Source organism: Lissotriton helveticus, chromosome 8 (genome assembly GCF_964261635.1).
Source record: "Lissotriton helveticus chromosome 8, aLisHel1.1, whole genome shotgun sequence".
NCBI lineage: Eukaryota > Metazoa > Chordata > Amphibia > Caudata > Salamandridae > Lissotriton > Lissotriton helveticus.
The window spans coordinates 441,693,450-441,713,453 of NC_136069.1; the positions used below are offsets into that span (position 1 = coordinate 441,693,450).

Genomic DNA, 20,004 nt, shown 5'->3' on the forward strand with positions numbered 1-20,004 from the left:
GAGGCCCCTATCCCCTGCTTTATATATAGGGGCAATGATGGAGCCCTTCCAAGTGTCTGGCAAGATGTTAGTGTACCTGATTTCCCGAAAAAGGGGTTCAAGTGCCGCTGCCCAATAATCCATATCTTGTTTGAAGAGGACGGGCGGGATCCCGTTTGGACCCGGCGCTCCTTCCCTTCTTCCTTTCTTTATTTGCTGTTTGATTTTGGGTTGCAGTGATATATGATCTGTGTCACCCACCGTGTTCTGGTTAATTGGGCACCTTGGAGACGTATTACCAACATCATGGGCTTGTCCGAAAATCGGTTCGCTCGTATTCTGATTAGACGACAGGTCTCGGTTAAAATGGTTATCGAGATAAGCTGCCCAGGTTGCCTCTGTGATGTTTGATGTGGTCTCCATTTTTGCAGGGTGCGTTAGTGAATTTATTGTTTTCCAAAACCTTGCCCCGTCGTTCTTTTTTATGTCCTCATGAAGTGTTGCCCATAGTTGTTCCTCTATAGTTCTGTTTGCTTCCCACTTTAGTTTTTTTAATGAAGCTTTTAATTTAGTGAGTTGAACCGACTTCCCTTTGTCATTGGGGTCCAGCTGTACTGCTCTCATTAAGTTAGAGATTGAGTTTTTTATTTCTTTAATTTTCCCTCTATGTGCTTGGGGAAGGTTACCCAGCTTGATCATCCTTGTGCGCGCTTTGGGCTTTGTTGCATGTTGCCCCAGGGTGGTAGTAAACTGCACCCATTTCGCTACTTCGTTGAGGCCTCTACGCTCCATGTAATGTTGTTTTGCCAGTCCTATCAAGATTTCACCCGTTGCAGCCGAATACTTAATTTTCCTAAAGTTTACGGTATAGATGGGCTCTTTAGGAGCCGTCGAACGCTCGTAAGTTGGTCTAGCAAGGTCCATGGTGATTTCCTGAGGGCAGTGATCGCTATCTATTTGGTTCCCTATCCGATAGGATATTATGTGTGGAAAAAGCGGTATTGACATGAAGGTGTAATCTAGTGTGCTGTTCGCTTTTCTTGAGTGAAAAGTTGAGGCTGGCGGGTTATCCCCTGCAAACCTGCCGTTTAGTGCCCTGATATTGAAGTTTTCTAATGCCTCGAGTACTTTTTCCCCAATTTTGATTGTTTGGCTGTTTGTGGCTTTCCTTGTAGTGGTAGGGCCCAAGATGTGTTTTGTGCCATTATTCCCTCCTCTTGTGTTGTTCCCATGAGATTGAGGTTTAAATCCCCAGTGAGTACTAGGTTCGCTGTTTTTCCCCCCGTGATGCACTCTTCTTTGAAGGCATAAAAGTCCTCCGCTGCTCTTTTCTTTCCTTTGGGGTGAATATAAGCATTGACCAGGGTGCAGTTGTTAGTTGCTTTGCCTGAGCCTGTTGTCAGTGTCAAGTTAATTGCGAGTGCAGCTGTCACCGAGGGCCCAGTTTCTTTTACCATCACAAAGCTAGTTGTAGCTACATATATTACCAAACCTCCTCTTAAGTGCCCATACTTGGCTAAGCTCTTGGCGCCAGAAAAAAAGCGTAGGTACCCCTGGAGATGCGGGGGCTCAGCAAGCCAAGTTTCTTGTAGCGCAATTAAGTCAAAGGATCGAATGTACTCTATGAAATCCATATCCAGCATTTTGGATGCCTGGCCATTTATATTCCAGGAGCATATACACAATTGATTCTGTGGATGTTCCGTTGTTATCCGCTCCGCGTGTCAGTTGCTGTTTGTTATGGTTCTCACGAACCGTCTTTGTTCCTGCCACCCGTTTGGAGCTTGTCTTCCCTGTCCTTCCCCGTAAGCAAGTTCGATGAACCCATTTCTGCCAATACAGCTTGGCCCGGCAGCGCCCCTGAGAACCGAGATTTTGCTGCCTTCTGCGTGCTCCCTCGAGTTCAGGCTTCTCTCAGAGCACAATACGTCCGGATATCCTGGCTTTGTGAAAGGCTTCATCGTGATGCCCCAGTTTTTAAAGGTCTCGGATTCCATAAGGATCTTTTGTGCCAGGTCTGCCGAAGCCCAAGTCGCCTTTGTCGCCTCTTTTCTTGTGCCTTCTGTAACTATAAATTCAATAGACTTCAGGTCAGAGCTTGTCACGAATGACAGTGAGGGGATGTGGGCCAATAATCGTAAGATATTGCCTCTATTGAGGATGTTGTGTCTTCCTTTGGATATAAAGTCTGGGGTGAACCATGTGGCATCCGAATCTTTCCCTTGGTTGGTTGCGCCCCCAGATGCGTTATCCGTATTTAGTAATGGTGTCCGTTTCACGCCACTTGTTGCTTTTGCTGATGCCCGATAGCCCTCTCGGTTGTGCTCCCATGCTGAGATTTGATCCCTTGCACATACGGTTAATCCAGAGGTTTCGCAGCGTAGATGCTGCGTATTTGAAATCAGGGCTACGGGGGCAGGTATTGTCATTGTCTGGTCTGCCCGTAGATGAGTTGACACGGTTGCTTGGGTGATGGCTAGTATTTGGTTTTCAGTGAGTCCTAGATCTTGTCTTCCTGTTTTTTCTCCCCTTGAGCCAATGGAGACTTTTGGGGTTCCCATGGGTTTTATGCAAGGCTGGATGTTGTGTGTTTGCCAATTCCGTGACCCAGAGTCATCTGGTGAGATGGTGGACCCAGAGTGTTGAGGCATAGCAGCTTGATCGCTTTGTAGGTCAGCTGCTGTTATTGCTGAGCTTGTATTTGCTAGTTGGACTTATCTTCGGATGTGCCGCTCGTTTCATCGTGATCACGATTTGATGTTATTACTTCCACCGGATTGCTCGTGCTTTGTTCTGCGGGGTTAGTTTGCCCAAAGAGTTGCCTGAAGCCTTCACGTTTTGAGCAAAGCTTGTATTTCCTCCCTTTGCGTTTTTTCGCTCGCCTCTGTTTGGCATTTAATTTCTGATTTGTATCAGCATCGTCTTCGGCACCCGCTGGTAGAGATTTTATTGGCTCCATTCTATTCTCCCCTGTGTCCTGGATTGACTCTTTCATCTTGGGATGATCCTGGGCTCCAGACATCGATGTCTTGCCATGCCGTTCGACAGCTGTATCCTTGCTGAGGGTAGTGTCTACCTCGGCCGCCCCTGCTTTTGCAGTAGTCACTTTTCCGATATCATTTGGGCGCCCCTGTGCGTCAGTGCTGATCTTCTGACTATGTTCGGCAGATCGTTTGAGCTGACCGCATAAGTCTGACATTAATGTCGGCAGGGTGGCCAGCTTGTCGATGATTGGGCCACATTCACACTCGATGCCGTTTCTCCTTTTGACATCCTCAAGTTGGTCAAATTTACTCTGGAGAAGTGAATTTAGCGTGCCCAGCTTCCATCTATTGCAACTACAAATACTGCCAGCGTGTCTAATAGCGTTAGTTGAGTGTCCATTTTCTCTGATTGGTAGTGTATTGCATCCACCAGAAGTTGTACTGTATTGAGGAGACTGGGCCATACGCTTTCTTGCCTGGCTTGTGCTGGAGTTGCATCCTGGTTTCCGTGACTCTTTAAGATCCGCTTCTTGGGACACGGGTGGCTCTTTGAGGGGTTGCGCTATTTCTGGCCTACCTGTTCCTGCTATTTTTGTCTGCATGCATGCTGTTCCGCTTTTTGATGTCTCACTGACCGTCCTACTTATGCTCAGGTCTTTAGGGTAAGCCGCTATGAGCTCCTCCCACTCCTCTTTCCTTAGGTAAGAAGAGATTTCGATCACCTCTGGGGTAAGATTCTTCTGGCTTGTGTCTTTGTTTCGCGTCCCTTTTGACGCCTTGGATGCTAGTGTGGGTTCGTTGTTTGTGATGTCAAGGACTGCTAGTGAGGGTTCCGTCTCTATTGGCCGCGCTGGTGCGGTAGCAGTTTCCTCATTCCTCTTGCACTCTCCGTTGTTACTTATGCCCCCATGGCCAAATTCATTGCTCATGCTGATGCTCTCGGAGTTGCTACTGAAGTTAAAGATATACTCCTCCAGTTTTGATGGCGACATGTCCTTGGCTTCATTTGGCCCATGTACTTGGATTAAATTGGCGTCTATGGCCATTTTTCGTCCTGCCGGGGTTCCTGCCGTTTCGCGCTTTTCCCCCGGTTTAATGTTATTGCACTGAGGTGTTGATGTTATTTGGGGTGATGTTATAGATGTTGTGCTTTTGTCTCTTTTACTGTTACTGATGCTATTGCTATTGCCATCGTCCAGTCGGGACTGCTTGTCACCGGGCTGGTGACACAGGGTTGGTTGAAGTGGTTCAAGAGGCGATTGAAGGCCTGATACTTTATTGATCTTTGAGTATAAAGCGTCCCCTGGGTTCTTTAGAAAGCAACATTTTGTATAGATTTTGGGCTGTGCCAAAGTTTTATTCATTTTATTTCTCCCTTCTTTGTTAGTCGTGTCTCTTTTTTGTTTATTTGTAGCCGATTGGTTCTGTATTGACTCAGTTGTGTCCGTTAGATCGATTATGTCCAGTAGTGGGCTCTTCGCTGTAGATTTTAGATGTATCTGTTTGAGCCTCTTTTTCCCCCTTGGATGGCTGAAGATTTTGTTTTCGCTTTTTTTCCCCTCCCTAGTTCGTTTGGTTCCCTCTGATCATTCCAGATCTCATGTTGGGGCTATTTAGCCCTGGGTTGCAAACGGCCGGCAGGAGGTAGAAGCTGGGGAAACTAAGGGTGCACACTGTCCGGTGGTGTCTCTAAGAGATCTGGATTGGATCCGTCAACCCTTTGAGTTAGTGTTTTAAGCTTGCAGTTGTAGTTGCAGTTGTAGGCAGGTTGTCTACTTTTCCCCTGCTGTCTGCTGCTTGCAAGTTGCGAGTTGTGGCGGAGGTATTGTTTTCACAGCGCTCGTGCAGCGCTCACACCTACACGCCAATTGTGCAGCCGTTCCTTAGTGACATTATCAGTACTGGCCGGCAGTGGCCCTTCCCCCTCAGTGCTCTGTCCAAGATTTGGGGGAGTTGGAGTGTAGGCTGCGCCCAGGCCCCCGCTTGATCTTGTCACTGATCGTGGTTTGCTGGCTTGGTGGCCGGTGCACTAGTCCTTTGGTCCTTTGGCCCCCCCCCCCCCACGCACCCCCAACACAGCACTCACCGGCTTAGTCTTGGTGTCTGACTGTACCGCCGGTGCTGCCTGGCGCTATCGACGCCTTCACAAGCTGGGCTGGGCTGGGCTGTGCTGGGTTGGGCTGGGCTGTGCTGTTTGGATGGGGGGTTAGTTAGCCGGTTGTCCCTTTAACCCCTTTGGTTGGTCGTGTCCCCCCGCGTAGTCTTGCTGTGCTGTGGCTGTGCTGTGGTTGTAGCTGTGGAATCGTCTGAAGCCGCGGAGCTGCGGAGTCTTCATTTTCACGGGGTTTGCGGAGTTTCTCTGGTCCCGGTTGCCGCTGCTAACTCCCGGTCCCGTTAATAGCTAAAACACCACGCTGCTCCTCCGCCGCCACTCTGCCTTGCTCCGTGATCGCTCCGCTTCCCCTCAGCGACGATCTGGCAGCACTCTCTGCTCTGCTCTCTAGCGCCACCACAAGAACCTTGGAATCATCCTCCTGGCAGACACGGTTGAATGGGTAAATAAAAAAGAATAGCATCCACGTCCTTTTGCAGGTGCTCACATTTGCGGTGATCATTCACACTCCTACATCATTACGCATGCTCACGCATATGTCATCACTCATGCGCAGGCATATAGCATATGATCACGAATGCACACGCATGCATCATCACACATGCGCATATGTATATCTTCAGGCATACACACGTTAACCACCAATAGTGGGCAGGTCATCCTGCATTTAGGTTTTATTTGGCCAGTGCTGCACTGCATCAGCAAAAAATGTTTTTAGTGCTCGCCTAGGCAGCGCTTGCACTGTCTCTTCGAGACATGCTATATTCAGGATATGGGCATGAAGCTCCTCTCACTCCTCATTTCAATTGGCTCCTGTACTGTCCTTTGTAAATGGTGGCTTTTCATTGGTCAATACGCTTAGTAGTCCCTCTTTAGTACTGCCTTTTCTCTTGTTTTAACCTCCCATTCCCTGGAACGTAGCCTCTTTACCTTTCGTTTAATTGCTGTGTGTTGCCCCATCAAGTCCCCCACCATGCTTTTCCATTGCTTTCCCCACCCCTCACTTGCTTTTCTTTATTACGAAAGGTTTTTTCTTCCCCAGCTTCAAGCGCCTGAGGTGCTCCCTCAACTGCTGTTCGTTCTCTCTCTCGCCATTTTACAGTTCAAAAAGTGCTCTCACACAAGTAAAATGCAGTTTTGCATAAATTTACCGATCCAAGTGGCAACAGCCATCTTTGATGAGCAAATAAAAAGAGAATGGCACCTGCATCATTCCGCAGGCATGTGCATGCCACTGTATATGAAATGACATGGCCACCTGTTTTGGCAGCTTCCTTGTGCAATTTGTTTTCACCCAACCAGGGTGCACTACATTGCAATAATGCTTTTTGTCGATGCTACGTAGCATCGGCAAGAATCAATGGCAAAGCAGACAGATTAAAAAGGTGTGACCTATTGGCTTAGCCAATGCTTGTTTGTTCATGGGACATTTTGCCATTTGTTTTGGAGTCGTGTATATTTAACCGTATTACATGAGTTTCCTTTTATACTGAGAAGACAATCTTAACCAAATTTTTAATTGTGAGCATATTCAAGTCATTGTGTTCGATAAGTGTTGTGGTTTTGACAGATTTTAGGAATGTGCAGAATAAATGATGCCCACCAGTGGGCTCTGCTTTCACCCTGTCCATGTCCCTCCTATTGATAGACCATTCTGAAAACTGTGGGAACGAATGCGAGGGCTGCTGGAGTAAGACATCTCTGATGGTAGAATTAAGTTAATAATATGAATAGGCCAGTTCGAACAGTTTTGTCTAACCTGCTTTTTTACTTTTCTAGAGAGATGAGGGATTACTTGTCTGGGTTTCAGGAGCAGTGTGATGCCATTTTGAATGACGTGAACAGTGCTCTCCAGCACTTGCTGTCACTCCAAAACCAGTACCTTTTTGTGTCCACGAAAACTGGTACATTGCACGAAGCTTGCGAGCAACTTCTTAAGGAACAGGTACCGTCTTGTTTGTCACTTTTTTCTTTAAGATGCAGGATTTAGAAGTTGTGATTACAAGACAACGGGCTGCCCCATTCCAGATAGAATTTGTAAAGTGATAAAACATTTTTACTTTACACATTTTTATGTAGACGTGTAAAAACTGTAAAGTTTTTTTTGTGATTTAACCCTTTATACATTCATCTTAGGCACCTTTTATTTTTTTGGATGAGATGCATGCTCTGTGTATTACATTGCTCTGTTCCCCATTTCATAACCAGCCCGACCACTATACCACATAACCAGCCCTCAAGATCAACTGAACCACTCTTCCGGACATGTTGTGCCAGCCACTAGGCAGTAAATCACTTATGATTGTGTTCAACAACCATGCTAATAGTTGAGAAGGAGTCTTACTTCTACAAACTGTAGTTAAAACTTGATTCTCCTCCTCTATCTCTGTCACTTGAGTGGTCTTTGTTGTTTATGGCAGTGTTAAGCTCGAATGTCCTTATGAGGCACTGCAAAACAATCCAGGAAACACTCCTGTTTTACAGCAATACCATAATTAGGGACATAAGAAAAAGGTATGTACCTAACACTTTCCTCCACTCTCCCACTGAGCTTCTCCTTAAAGCTTTGATAGGCTTTGAATATCTTCTATTGTCTAAGGCAGTACCACAGAGCACTCCTATTTATGTCTAAATGTGTTTTATTGTTGCATCAGTAAGCATACAAAACATGTTGCATAGTCAGCCAGCGTGGCGTCAAGATGCAACCACAGCCAGCTCCTCCGTCTCCCCCCTCTCCCCCTCCCCCAGTACCTAGCCAATTGCACTAATTTTTAAAGTCAACTATTTGGTTTATTTGCTAGCAATAAAGAGAAAATTGAGCCATGCATTTTCGTTTCTTTAGAAGTAAAGGACATTGATTACAACAAAATGCATCTTCAAAACTGCAATCCTAGTTATTTCTTAGAAATCAAATACCATCTCGTTCCGTTGTGGTTCTTTCTGGAGAGCTATTATTTCTGGGCAGTACTTTTTTTTTCTCCTGTGTGGGATCCTTCCAGTTTCATAAACTTTGAATGTTTCTATTTGACAGTGGTATGAGGGCTTGACTGATAAAAATGGTTAATATGAAAAGATTTGAAGGAACACTTGTGTAGTTACAGAGTGCCTTCGTTACTAGTTTCAGTTAAAGGTATGTTCTTCATTTAGTATGCCACAGTTTGCTCTAACTTTGCCCTGGTTCTCAAAGATCCCCTGCCAGTTACTTGGTCAGACCATGCTGTGATCTTCTTCTCTTGGGAGGTGGTACTCTTGGGACGTGGCAGTACCACCTCGTCACCCTTCTCCTCAGTCAGGTCCCTTAGCACGGAAAATTTACATTCCTGGACTGGCTGAAGCCCTCACGCATTCCCAGATGGCTCGTGCTACTAATTTAGAGGGCCAAGTGGATCTCTTTAACGCCTGGGTCAGTCTGGGAGTAGAGACCATTTCCAAACCTGCCCAGAATAAGCCCCGACGCTTGTTACCTTCTCAACCTTGGTATACATCAGCGTTACAAGAGCAAAAAAGGTCATGCAAGCAATTTGAGCGGCTTTGGAGGGTTGCATACTCCCCGCAAACCAAAGCAGACCTCAGCGCAGCCCAAAGAGAATACTATTGTTATTGTTATTGTTATTGTTAATTTAGATTTATAGCGCGCCCAATCACCTACAGGTCTCTAAGCGCATTGGAAATCGGTGTTATTACAATAACTTAGCTCAACTCCTCCGAGAGACACAGCTACAGGACTACATTGCGATCAGGGCTCTTCTGAACAACAGTGTTTTCAGTGATTTCCTGAACCGTAGGAGGTTCACCTCCCTGCGTAGCCCCTCAGGCAGCTTGTTCCATAACTGGGGGGCCAAAACAGAAAAGGCTCTCCCTCCCTTAGTCACTAATTTGTAGCGGGGGCAGACCAGTAGCTGAGAATCCGATGATCTAAGTATTCTCTTTGGGTTGTATACTTCCAGACGAGCTTTGATATAGTCCGGCGCATGGCCGTAGATCGCCTTATGCGCTATACAGAGGCTCTTAAACTCAACCCTCTCTTTAACAGGGAGCCAATGAAGGGTTTGGAGTAGGGGGGAGGCCTTTGTTCGTCTGGGTAGTCCGAAGATCAGTCGTGCGGCGTCATTCATTACGACCTGGAGTCTATTTGTCAATGTTTTTGGGAGGCCAAGGTACAGGGCATTCCCATAGTCGATTCGTGAAATCACGGTTGCTGCTACAATTGAGCGCATCATAGAATGAGAGAGGAGGGGGGCTAGCTTTCTCAGTTGTCTAATGATGTTCGTGCAGGTTCCAACAACGGTGGAAATTTGGCTGCACATTGACAGATCACAATCTAGTTTAATCCCCAAACTCTTTACGTTGGCACTGGGTTTTGGGGCTAGTCCAAGCTCTGCAGGCCAATACAGATCACTCCACGGTGAGGTGGTAGATGGAATTACCAATACCTCGGTCTTGTCCGGGTTGATCTTTAGTAGGTTTTCCGTCATCCACCCTACGGTATACCTCAAGATGTTTTGAGCTTGGATTTGTGCTGTCCCTGTGTTATCGATACTGAGCACAAGCTGAGTATCGTCAGCATAGTTGAAGACTCTACAGCCCATCTCGGCCAAGGACGCAATTAGAGGCTGCAAATAAAGATTGAACAGAAGTGGGGACAGTGCGGAGCCCTGTGGTACCCCGCACTCTAAGAACCCCACCTCAGATATCAACTCCCCCAGTTGTATCCTCTGTGTCCTTCCCAAGAGGAAGGATTGCAGCCACTTAAAGGCCAAGCCTTTGATCCCAAAGGCCTCCAGTCTTCCCAGGAGCAGGTCATGGCTGACGGTATCAAACGCCGCTGACAGGTCTAATAAAATCAGGGCGCTCGGTTTTTTGCTGTCAGCCATGCCTCTCAGTTCATCTAGCACCGAGAGCATCACTAGCTCGGTGCTATGGTGTGCTCGAAACCCCGCCTGTCGCTCATGCAGTAGGCCATGGGATTCGAGGTACAGGGACAGGGACTTCAGCACGTGTTGCTCTAGGACCTTTGCAAGGAAGGGCAACTGGGAGATCGGCCTGTAGTTCTTCAGGACAGCCGGGTCTACGCCTGGTTTCTTCAGCAGGGGTCTAAAACGCGCCTTCCTTAGTTAAGACTGCGAAGGGTGCCTACTTTGCGTCAAGGATCTTAAAAGCAGATAATAATGACAAGGAAATCTTCACCATAGTCCAAAGCTTCCTGTCGCCTCTAGCTGAGCACAAAAAAATCCCGGTTTCTGCTGATTGGTGTGAGGAGCTCTCCTCCTTCTTTATTAATAAAATCAAGCTCATTGAAGAAGAATTAGCTTTGAGTAACGCTGCCTCACACCCTTTGGCGAAGTCATCTGGTGCCCCTGCCTGCAGTTGCCTTGCTAAATTCACTATGGTGGATCAAGTAGACATCCTTGCTCTGCTGAAATCTCTTAAATCAGGCTCCCCTTCAGACCCATGCCCGGCAAGAGTTCTGGCAGGAGTAGCAGAGTGTGTAGGGTCTGAGGTCACTACTATGGTTAATTGGTCATTGCAAACGGCTGTGGTACCTAAGCAGTGGAAGCAAGCTAAACTCCTGCCTCTCCTGAAGAAGCCTTCAGCAGATCCCCTTAGTGCAGCCAATTACCGTCCCATCTTCTTGCTTCCGGCACTGGCGAAGGTCTGCGAAAAGGTCGTTTTTCGGCAGCTGAATGCCTTTGTGGAGGAGTCTGGGGTACTTCATCCAGCCCAGTCGGGCTTCAGAGCCTCCTTTAGCACGGAGACGGCCTTGGTGGAGGTGGTGGAAGCCATCAGGGAGTGTACGGACGGGGGCGGCAGAGCGGCACTAATTCTATTGGACCTCTCTGCAGCCTTTGATACGGTCCCTCACCAACTCCTCCTGGCCCGTCTCACGGATATTGGCCTCACCGGGGCGGTATGGTCTTGGCTAGAGTCTTTCTTGGACTCTAGTTACCAGCAAGTCTGGATGCACCCGTATTCTTCTTCGGCCAGGCTTGTTCAGACTGGGGTCCCACAGGGCTCAACATTGAGCCCACTTCTTTTCAACATCTATATGACCCCGCTGATCTACCTGGCCGAGGAGCTGGGTGCAAAAATTATGGCTTACGCCGACGACACCCAGCTCCTGTTTACCTGGGGCAGCTCGTCATTAGAAACGGCTGCAGCACAAAAATGTCTGGCGGCTGTATTCACCTGGTTGGCCCGTGCCAAACTCAAATGTAACGAGGGAAAATCAGAGATTATATTATACGGCCAATTTCCAAGCCAATTCCCTGAACTGGTTTGGCCTCCTGGTTTCCCCCGTCCCCTCTCCGAAGGTGGCCCAGCCAAGAACCTGGGCATCTGGTTCAACGAAGATCTAAGGTTCTCTGACCAGATTAAGAGATTGACGGGTGCCTGCTTTGGGACCCTCAGATCTCTGGGCAGATTTTTCCCTCTACTGCCTCAACCAGCCAAAGAGATGGTCGCTAGAGCCCTTATATTGTCCCGTTTGGACTACGCCAACGCGCTGTATTTGGGCTCACCCTCTTTTTTGATAAATAAGTTACAGCTCATTCAAAATGCGGCCGCGAGACTTTTGCTGGGCATCTCTAGACGCAACAGTATAAGACCTCATATGGCCACTCTCCATTGGTTGCCGGTGGCCCAAAGAATTCAATTTAAGTCTCTGGTTCTTACGTATCGAGCCCTTCATGATACTGGCCCCGCCTATCTCAGGAAAAGAGTGAGATTCCATGTCCCTAGTCGGCATCTTAGGTCAGCCTCCCAAAGCCGGCTGATAGTCCCCCGCTTCCGGCGAACTAGATTGGGCGGTCAATCATTTGCGGTCAAAGCGGCCACTCTCTGGAATTCCCTTCCATTCACTCTCAGGGATACCAGAGATTTTAGCAGCTTTAAAAAACTTCACAAAACCCACCTTTTTAATAAAGCCTATTAGAATTGTTATGTTCGGCTGTGTGTTTTTTGACTTCGTTGTGGTTATGCTCCGCGCCAGGATACTCAAGAGTAGTTGTGCGCGTAATAAATACTCATATAACATAACAGCCGCTCCCCTTGTAAACTGTTCTCTTTGACATCCCAGTAGGCTCTGTGAACCTTTTGCTAAGAATATAGGTAACAATCCAACTGGAAATGTCTTGCTTTCAAACCAATGACAGTCTAGCAGTTTTTATGTAGGATACAAACAGATGTTTAAGAAGTCTGTGTTCACTTAGTTTAATCTAAAAATGTCTTACTGCCATCTTGACTTCCAATGTGTGTAATTTTTGTTGCTCTGTTGAAAAGCAACAATGGGTGGAAAAGTGATTTGTTTAGTGCCTGTTAAGCCTTGACATTGTCGTTGCATTTCATTATATCACTATATTTATACCTGCTACCTGTGAGGCTTAAAACACTTTTTGGATGTTTGAGTAAATAGCTATTCCTTTTGGTATGCATGTTTGGCAGAGCTTTCTTTTTATAGTAGTCCATGTGAAAGAGTTTTGGTGTTGTATATCAAATTTTAAGATGCGCACCAAACGTGTTGTGCTGAACCTGAAGTGGAAAAATGTGGAAAAATGTTGAAGGATAGATTCATATTTGCATATACCTATCATATCACGATACGGAGTTTGCATCTTCTAATAACTTTGTATGTTGAGATGAGGAACAGTGCTGGGTCTATCCTGTGTTAGCCTCCAGGTATGACTGTAGAACCCAGAGTAGTGGATCTAAGGGGTCCACACTGATCCGCAGATGGCACCGTCCAAGAATAAATAGAGAATCCACAGCAGCGGACCCAAGTGATCCCTCAGCTGGAAACTTGGAATAAATAAATGAACATCACAGTCAATCAATCAATCAATCAGTGACACTTATAAAGCGCGCTACATACCCGTAGGGTCTCAAGGCGCTGGGGGGGGGGGGGGGGGGGGGTGCCGCTACTGCTCGAACAGCCAGGTCTTCAGCTTCTTCCTGAAGGAGAGGTGGTCTTGGGTCAGGCGCAGGTCGGTCGGGAGGGAGTTCCAGGTCTTGGCGGCCAGGTAGGAGAAGGACCTTCCTCCTGTAGTCGTTCTTCGGATGCGGGGGACGGCGGCGAGGGCGTGGTTGGCTGATCGGGGGTGGCGTTTGGGAGCGTAGAAGTTGACTCGGCTGTTGAGGTAGCTCGGGCCTTGGTCGTGTAGGGCTTTGTGTGCGTGGGTGAGGAGGCGGAAGGTGATTCTTTTGTTGACTGGGAGCCAGTGAAGGTCTCTCAGATGTCCGGAGATGTGGCTGGTTCGTGGGATGTCGAGGATGAGTCTGGCTGAGGCGTTCTGGATCCGCTGGAGTCTCTTCTGGAGCTTGGCGGTGGTACCGGCGTAGAGGGCGTTGCCGTAGTCCAGTCGGCTGGTGACGAGGGCCTGGGTGACGGTCTTCCTGGTCTCGGTGGGGATCCACCAGAAGATCTTCCGTAGCATGCGTAGGATGTTGAAGCACGCCGAGGAGATGTTGTTAACTTGCCTGGTCATGGAGAGGGAGGAGTCCAGGATGACGCCCAGGTTGCGTGCATGGTCTGTCGGTTTGGGTGCGGTGCCCAGGGCGGGAGGCCACCAGGAGTCGTCCCAGGCGGAGGGTGAGGAGCCCAGGATGAGGACCTCCGTCTTGTCCGAGTTCAGTTTCAGGCGGCTGGTCGTCATCCACTCGGCTACCTCTTTCATCCCTTCGTGCAGGTTGGCTCTGGCGGCGGCGGGGTCGTTGGTCAGGGAGAGGATCAGCTGGGTGTCGTCGGCGTAGGAGATTATGCTGAGGTTGTGTTTGCGTACGATGGCCACGAGGGGGCTCATGTAGACGTTGAAGAGGGTGGGGCTCAGAGAGGATCCTTGGGGGACGCCGCAGATGACTTCGGTGGCCTCTGACTTGTACGGTGGTAGGCGGACTCTCTGTGTTCTTCCGTCGAGGAAGGAGATGATCCATTCCAGTGCCTTCCCCTGGATTCCGGCGTTGTTGAGGCGCTGCACTAGGGTGCGGTGGCAGACCGTGTCGAAAGCCGCGGAGAGGTCTAGGAGGATGAGGGCCGCTGTTTCTCCATTGTCCATCAGGGCTCGGATGTCATCGGTGGCGGCGATGAGGGCGGTCTCGGTGCTGTGATTGGCTCGGAAGCCGGACTGTGAGGGGTCGAGGGATCCGTTCGTCTCGAGGAAGGCGGCCATCTGCTTGTTGACGGTCTTCTCGATGACTTTGGCTGGAAACGGGAGGAGCGAGATGGGGCGGTAATTCTTGAGGTCGGTGGGGTCCGCTGTTGGTTTCTTGAGTAGAGCGCTGAGTTCGGCGTGCTTCCAGCTCTCCGGGAAGATGGTGGTGTCGAAGGATGTGTTGATGATGTCTCGCAGGTGGGGTGCGATGACAGCGTCGGCCTTGTTGAAGACGTGGTGAGGGCAGGGGTCGGTCGGTGATCCGGAGTGGATGGAGTTCATCGTGCGGATGGTGTCTTCGGTGCTGATCGGGGTCCAGGCGTGGAGGGTGGTGGTGGGGGGTGGTTGTTTGGTCATGGTGTGCGTTGGTTGGTTGTTGAAGCTGTTGTGTATGTCCGCGATCTTGTTGTGGAAGTATGAAGCGAGGGAGTTGCAGAGGTCTTGCGATGGGGTGATGTCGTTGTTTCCTGCGCTGGGGTTGGAAAGCTCTTTCACGATGTTGAAGAGTTCCTTGCAGTTGTGTGCGTTGTTGTCCAACCGGTCCTTGAATGCTGTTTTCTTGGCGGCGCGGATCAGCTGGTGGTGTTTCCGGGTGGCGAGTTTGAAGGAGGTCCTGTTGTCCGGTGTCGGTTCCCTTTTCCAGACTTTCTCGAGGGCTCGGCAGTTCTTCTTGGAGCTCTTGAGTTCGTCGGTGAACCACGGGGCCTTCTTGCTGCCGGGTCTGCTAGGCGGGGTCCTCAGTGGGGCGAGCTCGTCCGCGCAGATGCTGATCCACTTCGTGAGGTTGTCGGCGGCCTGGCTGGGGTCCGCTGAGTTGGCAGGAGGGTGCTGGCTCAGGGAGGTGGCGAGCTGGTCTGCTGTGATCTTGTTCCAGCTTCTGCGGGCGGCCTGTTGCTGGTGTTGGTGGGTCGTCGTTCTCTTGAAGGTGAAGTGGACGCAGCTGTGGTCCGTCCATTGAAGCTCTGTGGCGTGGCTGAAGCCGAAGACAGTAGTGTCTGTCTGTGGTTCAGCTGGAAACAGATGTGGCAGAATTTAAGGATTATAGATATCAGAATAGTGTGTCTGTGGGGCCATCTCAGAAACAGAGATAGTGCAGCCCAGGGATCAGCAAGGACCCCACTGTAGGGTTCTGTTGGGTCAGCCAAGAATTTGAGATTGCGCCGCCCAGGGATCAAATCATAGGCACCACTGTACTGGATCTATAGGTTACACCCAGGAAAAGTGATGGCTCGACCCAGGGTAACAAAACACCACAGTAGTGGGCTATGGCTCCACCCAGAAGAAGAAACTGCACCATGCAGTGAAACTAGAGCCATCGCAGTGATGGTTATATGTGGTCAACCCTTACGTGGTAATGGTGCAACCCTGGGATCTCTCCAGATAACCAAGGCAGTAGGAATGTAAGTTCAAACAGAAGAGACTTGCACCACATTATTAGTTGTAACTGTTCCTCGCCCCAACAGAAAAGTCGATTATTCTGCAAATCCAGCACCAGTGTGTGTGATGTAGTCAGACTCAAAATCTTAGATTTAGTCGTATTAACCGTTAAGCCTAAAATCGACTGATTCAGCTTAGACTCTGGCAGTAAGTTTTTCAAAGATTTGGGAAAGGCTGGACATCTACCAGTAATTATGACATTACAAGGAGGCAGGGAAATTGGCATGGGATGAAATGACCTCAGGATGTTTCCATATACAATATAATAATTTAAATATTTTTTCGAATGTTGAAAAACACTAAATAATATTGTTATGATTTGTTTTCTGCCTGCCCTCAGATGTTGCTGACAGGGTCTGGAATGTTGTGTATGTGAGCAAATTTCAGGTTCCCGTGGTATGGAAAAAGGCAGTTATGCTGTGGGAGCAGACAGTGCTGTCTTGGTTTGTGATACTGGATACTACAATAAAGACTTGCTCCTTAAATCTTACCTGGTGTGGGTGACTTCACCACTTAACATTGGCAAGGAGCTTCTGGAGAACGAGTAACCAATGATTCTTTTCAATGAACCTTCATAATTTTTGGAAAGGAAGGGCGATATTTTTCATAGTCCGTAATCTGGAGCTCTTTTCTTCCTGCCTGGATATATGGTAAGGAGAGTTTGGAGTGTTGCATGACCTACCTTTGATGGGAGAAACATATTTCTTTTCCTCCTGGGCTTGGCGTTTCTATTCATATTGAATGCCATTGCAATACCACTGCAAGTGTATCTTGTGACCTGCTCAGTTGAGTACAGCTGTTCACGTAACGTTGCACCATCTTGGTTTGGAAGAAGACATTCTGCAGGGCTACGTTGCTTCCATCAAAATGCACTTCTGGTCATTTGATGTGCATGTAATTGCGTGAAGAGTAGAACATAAAGTGGCACTACCTTTGTTTGGGATTTTGTATGCACGATCTTCAGGATCAGATCTGGCTGGATTTCACCCGTGAACAGAGACCTTCCTGTGAAGCGTCACAGTAGTGGGGAATTTTGGCAACCTTGAACAGAGTTAGGAGAGCTGTGGGATGAGATAACAGGATCTTTTATAATTCCTCCTAAACTGTCTGTTCACACATGCTAATAAGGCTAAACTTAAACCACCATAAAGAAGAGCTATTCAGTGGCCAGCGCAGCTCACTTAACTGCACAGTGTGGAAGCAGTAATTCTAAGGTTGACTAATGCATTAAAATATACGATGGCAACTACAAGTATGACTCAACCTCCACAATTTCTCTTTGAGAAAGTAGAGATCTTGTTGCCTTGAAAGAGATGGAAAAAAATATTGGTCTCGTATGTATTGGCAATTGGGGGTGAAAAAAGTTACCCATCAGAAAGCTGTTTTGCTTCATAATTTGGGGGTTGAGGTTAGGAATATAAAAAGCTATATGAGAATCCAGTGAGCCTCTGAATGTATTTGAGATGTCAGTTTTAATTATTGAAAGACATTTTGGTTCTCAAATTAATGTGGTGTTGGGGCAAAGACTTTAGCGACTCACTGATAATGGATCAGTTAGTGAGGGTACCAATAGCCAAAAGGTACAAAAAAAATTACTTGCAACAAACCTGGACCTTAAAGAGGCAATAGCTATTATGGAAGGAATGGAAAACACCACGGAGTGGGTGCGGAAGATGAGTGTGTAAGGATGTAAGTGTAGCAAATGAACCTGTGAGTCTAGTTGACGCCAAGAGTGGTAGTGTTGAGGTTGTACAACAAGGTATAATAAGGAACAAAGGTGCTAACAGTAAAAAGTATGCTGATAATAGGGAACTCAACAATAAATGTTATGGATGTGGAAGAGAGGGTTATCTTTCAAATAGTCCAGAATGTTTTGCAAGTTTTCTACTTACAATAAGTGTGGCAAGATGAGACATGCCTGGGTGTGTCGAAGTGAGATGATGAAGTTAAAGTTGTTTTGAGCATAAGTGAAGATGGTCGTGTTGACTGTGAGCAGATAAGGATGCCTGAGTGTGAAATTGTGATTGGGGGAAAGAAGGTAATGGGTACTTGCGGATTCCGGTTCACCCTACACTATGATTGGAGACAAGAATTGGAATAGTACTTTTGGGAAAGTTAATATCCATTTGATACTCCTCATATAAATATGGTGGGTTATGGCAGCACGAAGAATGATGTTCTGGGTTAATCTGTCATGAAGATTCTGCTATGGAAAGATAAACTCTGGACAAGGTGCATTTTGCTAAGCGTGGAGACAATATGTTGTGGTCGAGACACCAAGGAGATATGGGTATATCTCTTCATCCAAATTTAGCTGAATGTGTGTTATTGTGGTCATATTTTGATTCAGTGGATGATGTATTGTCAGAATTTCCCTAAGTATTTGTGAAGGAGCTTGATTATTAAGAATTTTGAGCACAAAATTGTTTAGAAGCAGACCGCCGTGTGTTCACAAATCAGGAAAGTTCCTAACATGATGAGTGAGACCCTCTGGAATGAATCGAAAAGGTTAATGGATTTATGGGTTGTAAGAGTATGTCTGACACGACTGGACACAAGGATAGGCTTTGAAGGGATTTATTTGTACTTGTATAAGGCTTCTCACTTTATAGTCCCTCTCTTTGATAAACACACAGTATACTCCGATACAGGTTAAGGGTATCGTCCGCCTTTGACAGGCTTTCTCAAACCGACACTGTCCGGATCAGGAGATGTAAACCATAGGACATAAGCAAAAAGAAAAGAAAACTCTCCTGAGTTGTCTGTTATGGAACTCGTGCCACAGTCACCTTTTCACCCATGTATTAGTGGTTCAAGCCGCTCTGTGTTCCTCACACATCCCAGCAACTTAGCGTGGATACTGCTGGGGAGTAGTGAAGGGGAGGAGGGTAGGTGCTCTGTAAACTCCAAAGGAGGGCTCCCATTGTACCAGTGCTTCCCACCTGTCACCATCCTCTTAAGGTGTGCCCATATTGTGGTACCCAAGACTTGCCTTATGCCACGGCTCACTAGACACGCCTCGGCAACCTGCTGCTCAGCGTTTGTCTCTGCAGGTGTCTCTTGCTTCTGCGCACTGCCTCTCCAGTCCTGGTCAGCGTCCCACTCTGTCCTCACTTGCTCTCTTATGCTGGTCGGCATCCCCTCCTGGTCTCCATGTTGGCGGTTTCTCCTCGATGCTCTTTTCCACTCTGTCGTGGCTCTGGCATTGTGCTATCCAACCGAGAACCCCTTCTTGCGTTCCTGCAACATTTTTATCCGCAGTACCGCTCCTCCCTGCCTTGACAGCTATGCCAGGTTGATTTCCCGTATCGAAGAAGACCAGTACTTCACTTACTGTTTATTGCGGTCTAATCCTGGTGGCCATATTGGAATTCTCAAGCCCCACCCCGGGGCTTATGTTACAGGGGTAAACAAGGAAATTGTCATGAGAATGGCTCACCCCAGTAGCTTTAGCACCTCAAAATAGGGGAAAGAAATTAAGGCTGTGTGTGGACTTTTGTGGGTTGAACAAACAACTTTGGGTGGATCGTCAACCATTGCCCAACATTTCTGAAATTCTTTCCATTATCAAGGATGCAAAATTGTCCTGTGTGATTGCTCTGGCTTCTGCATGCTGATCCAGCAATCAGGGATCAATAAATTTGCAAAAAACTAGGCCCAATTACATTACCCAACATAGTCCCTTCACGCTGGGTTCAATGTAACGCAAAGTTTGTTCCTAACTTACCAATCTCCAATAGAACCTGCATTTCTCATAAAAAATAATGTGGCGATGACATCTTTTTATATTTGGTTAGTTTTAGGCAATAATTAATAAACTCACTCTAAATAAAGACTGACTCAATGGGTATATTTATAATGTTTATCTAAATAATGTGAAATAAATGCTCATCAAGTACCAATGCACAGTACAAATCATGAAATATCACTGAGTAAGTTATTAGCAAAGGAAATGACAAAATTCACATCATATTGACAGTGCATTGAAGGAGTGGAAAGGCGAAGAGAAAAATGTTTCAGAGATAAAATACATTTGCAAATAATTATGCAAATTCAGGGTTCTATCTGTACGCCCAGTTTGAACAGGAAATCTACTCTCTGGCCACGAGAGCAGCAAGGCCCCTCAAGAAGATTTGAAAGGGCAAATATTAAGTCGGGTATGAGGAACAGAAAGAAACAGGTAGGCCTCTACAGCAAACTGACGACAGCGACGATCTCCCAAGGACCTGCGTAAACGCCTTCTGCACCCCCTCCCCCCCCACCTCAATTATATCCTAAAACCCAAATGTCCAACCCACACGTGTTTCAAAATAAGGAGCTATTCTACATGTGATTGGTTAAGGAAGGG

The 20,004-nt window shown here is 47.4% G+C and overlaps 1 protein-coding gene across 1 annotated transcript in view; it reads left to right on the forward strand.

Moving 5' to 3' along the window:
• Nucleotides 1-20,004, forward strand: part of COG3 (component of oligomeric golgi complex 3) — a 450,848-nt gene that overhangs the window by 88,741 nt on the left and 342,103 nt on the right. Inside the window, exon 4 of the mRNA XM_078657314.1 lies at nt 6,856-7,021. Within this exon, the coding sequence (XP_078513440.1) occupies nt 6,856-7,021 (166 nt within the window). The remainder of the gene's footprint in view (nt 1-6,855; nt 7,022-20,004) is intronic.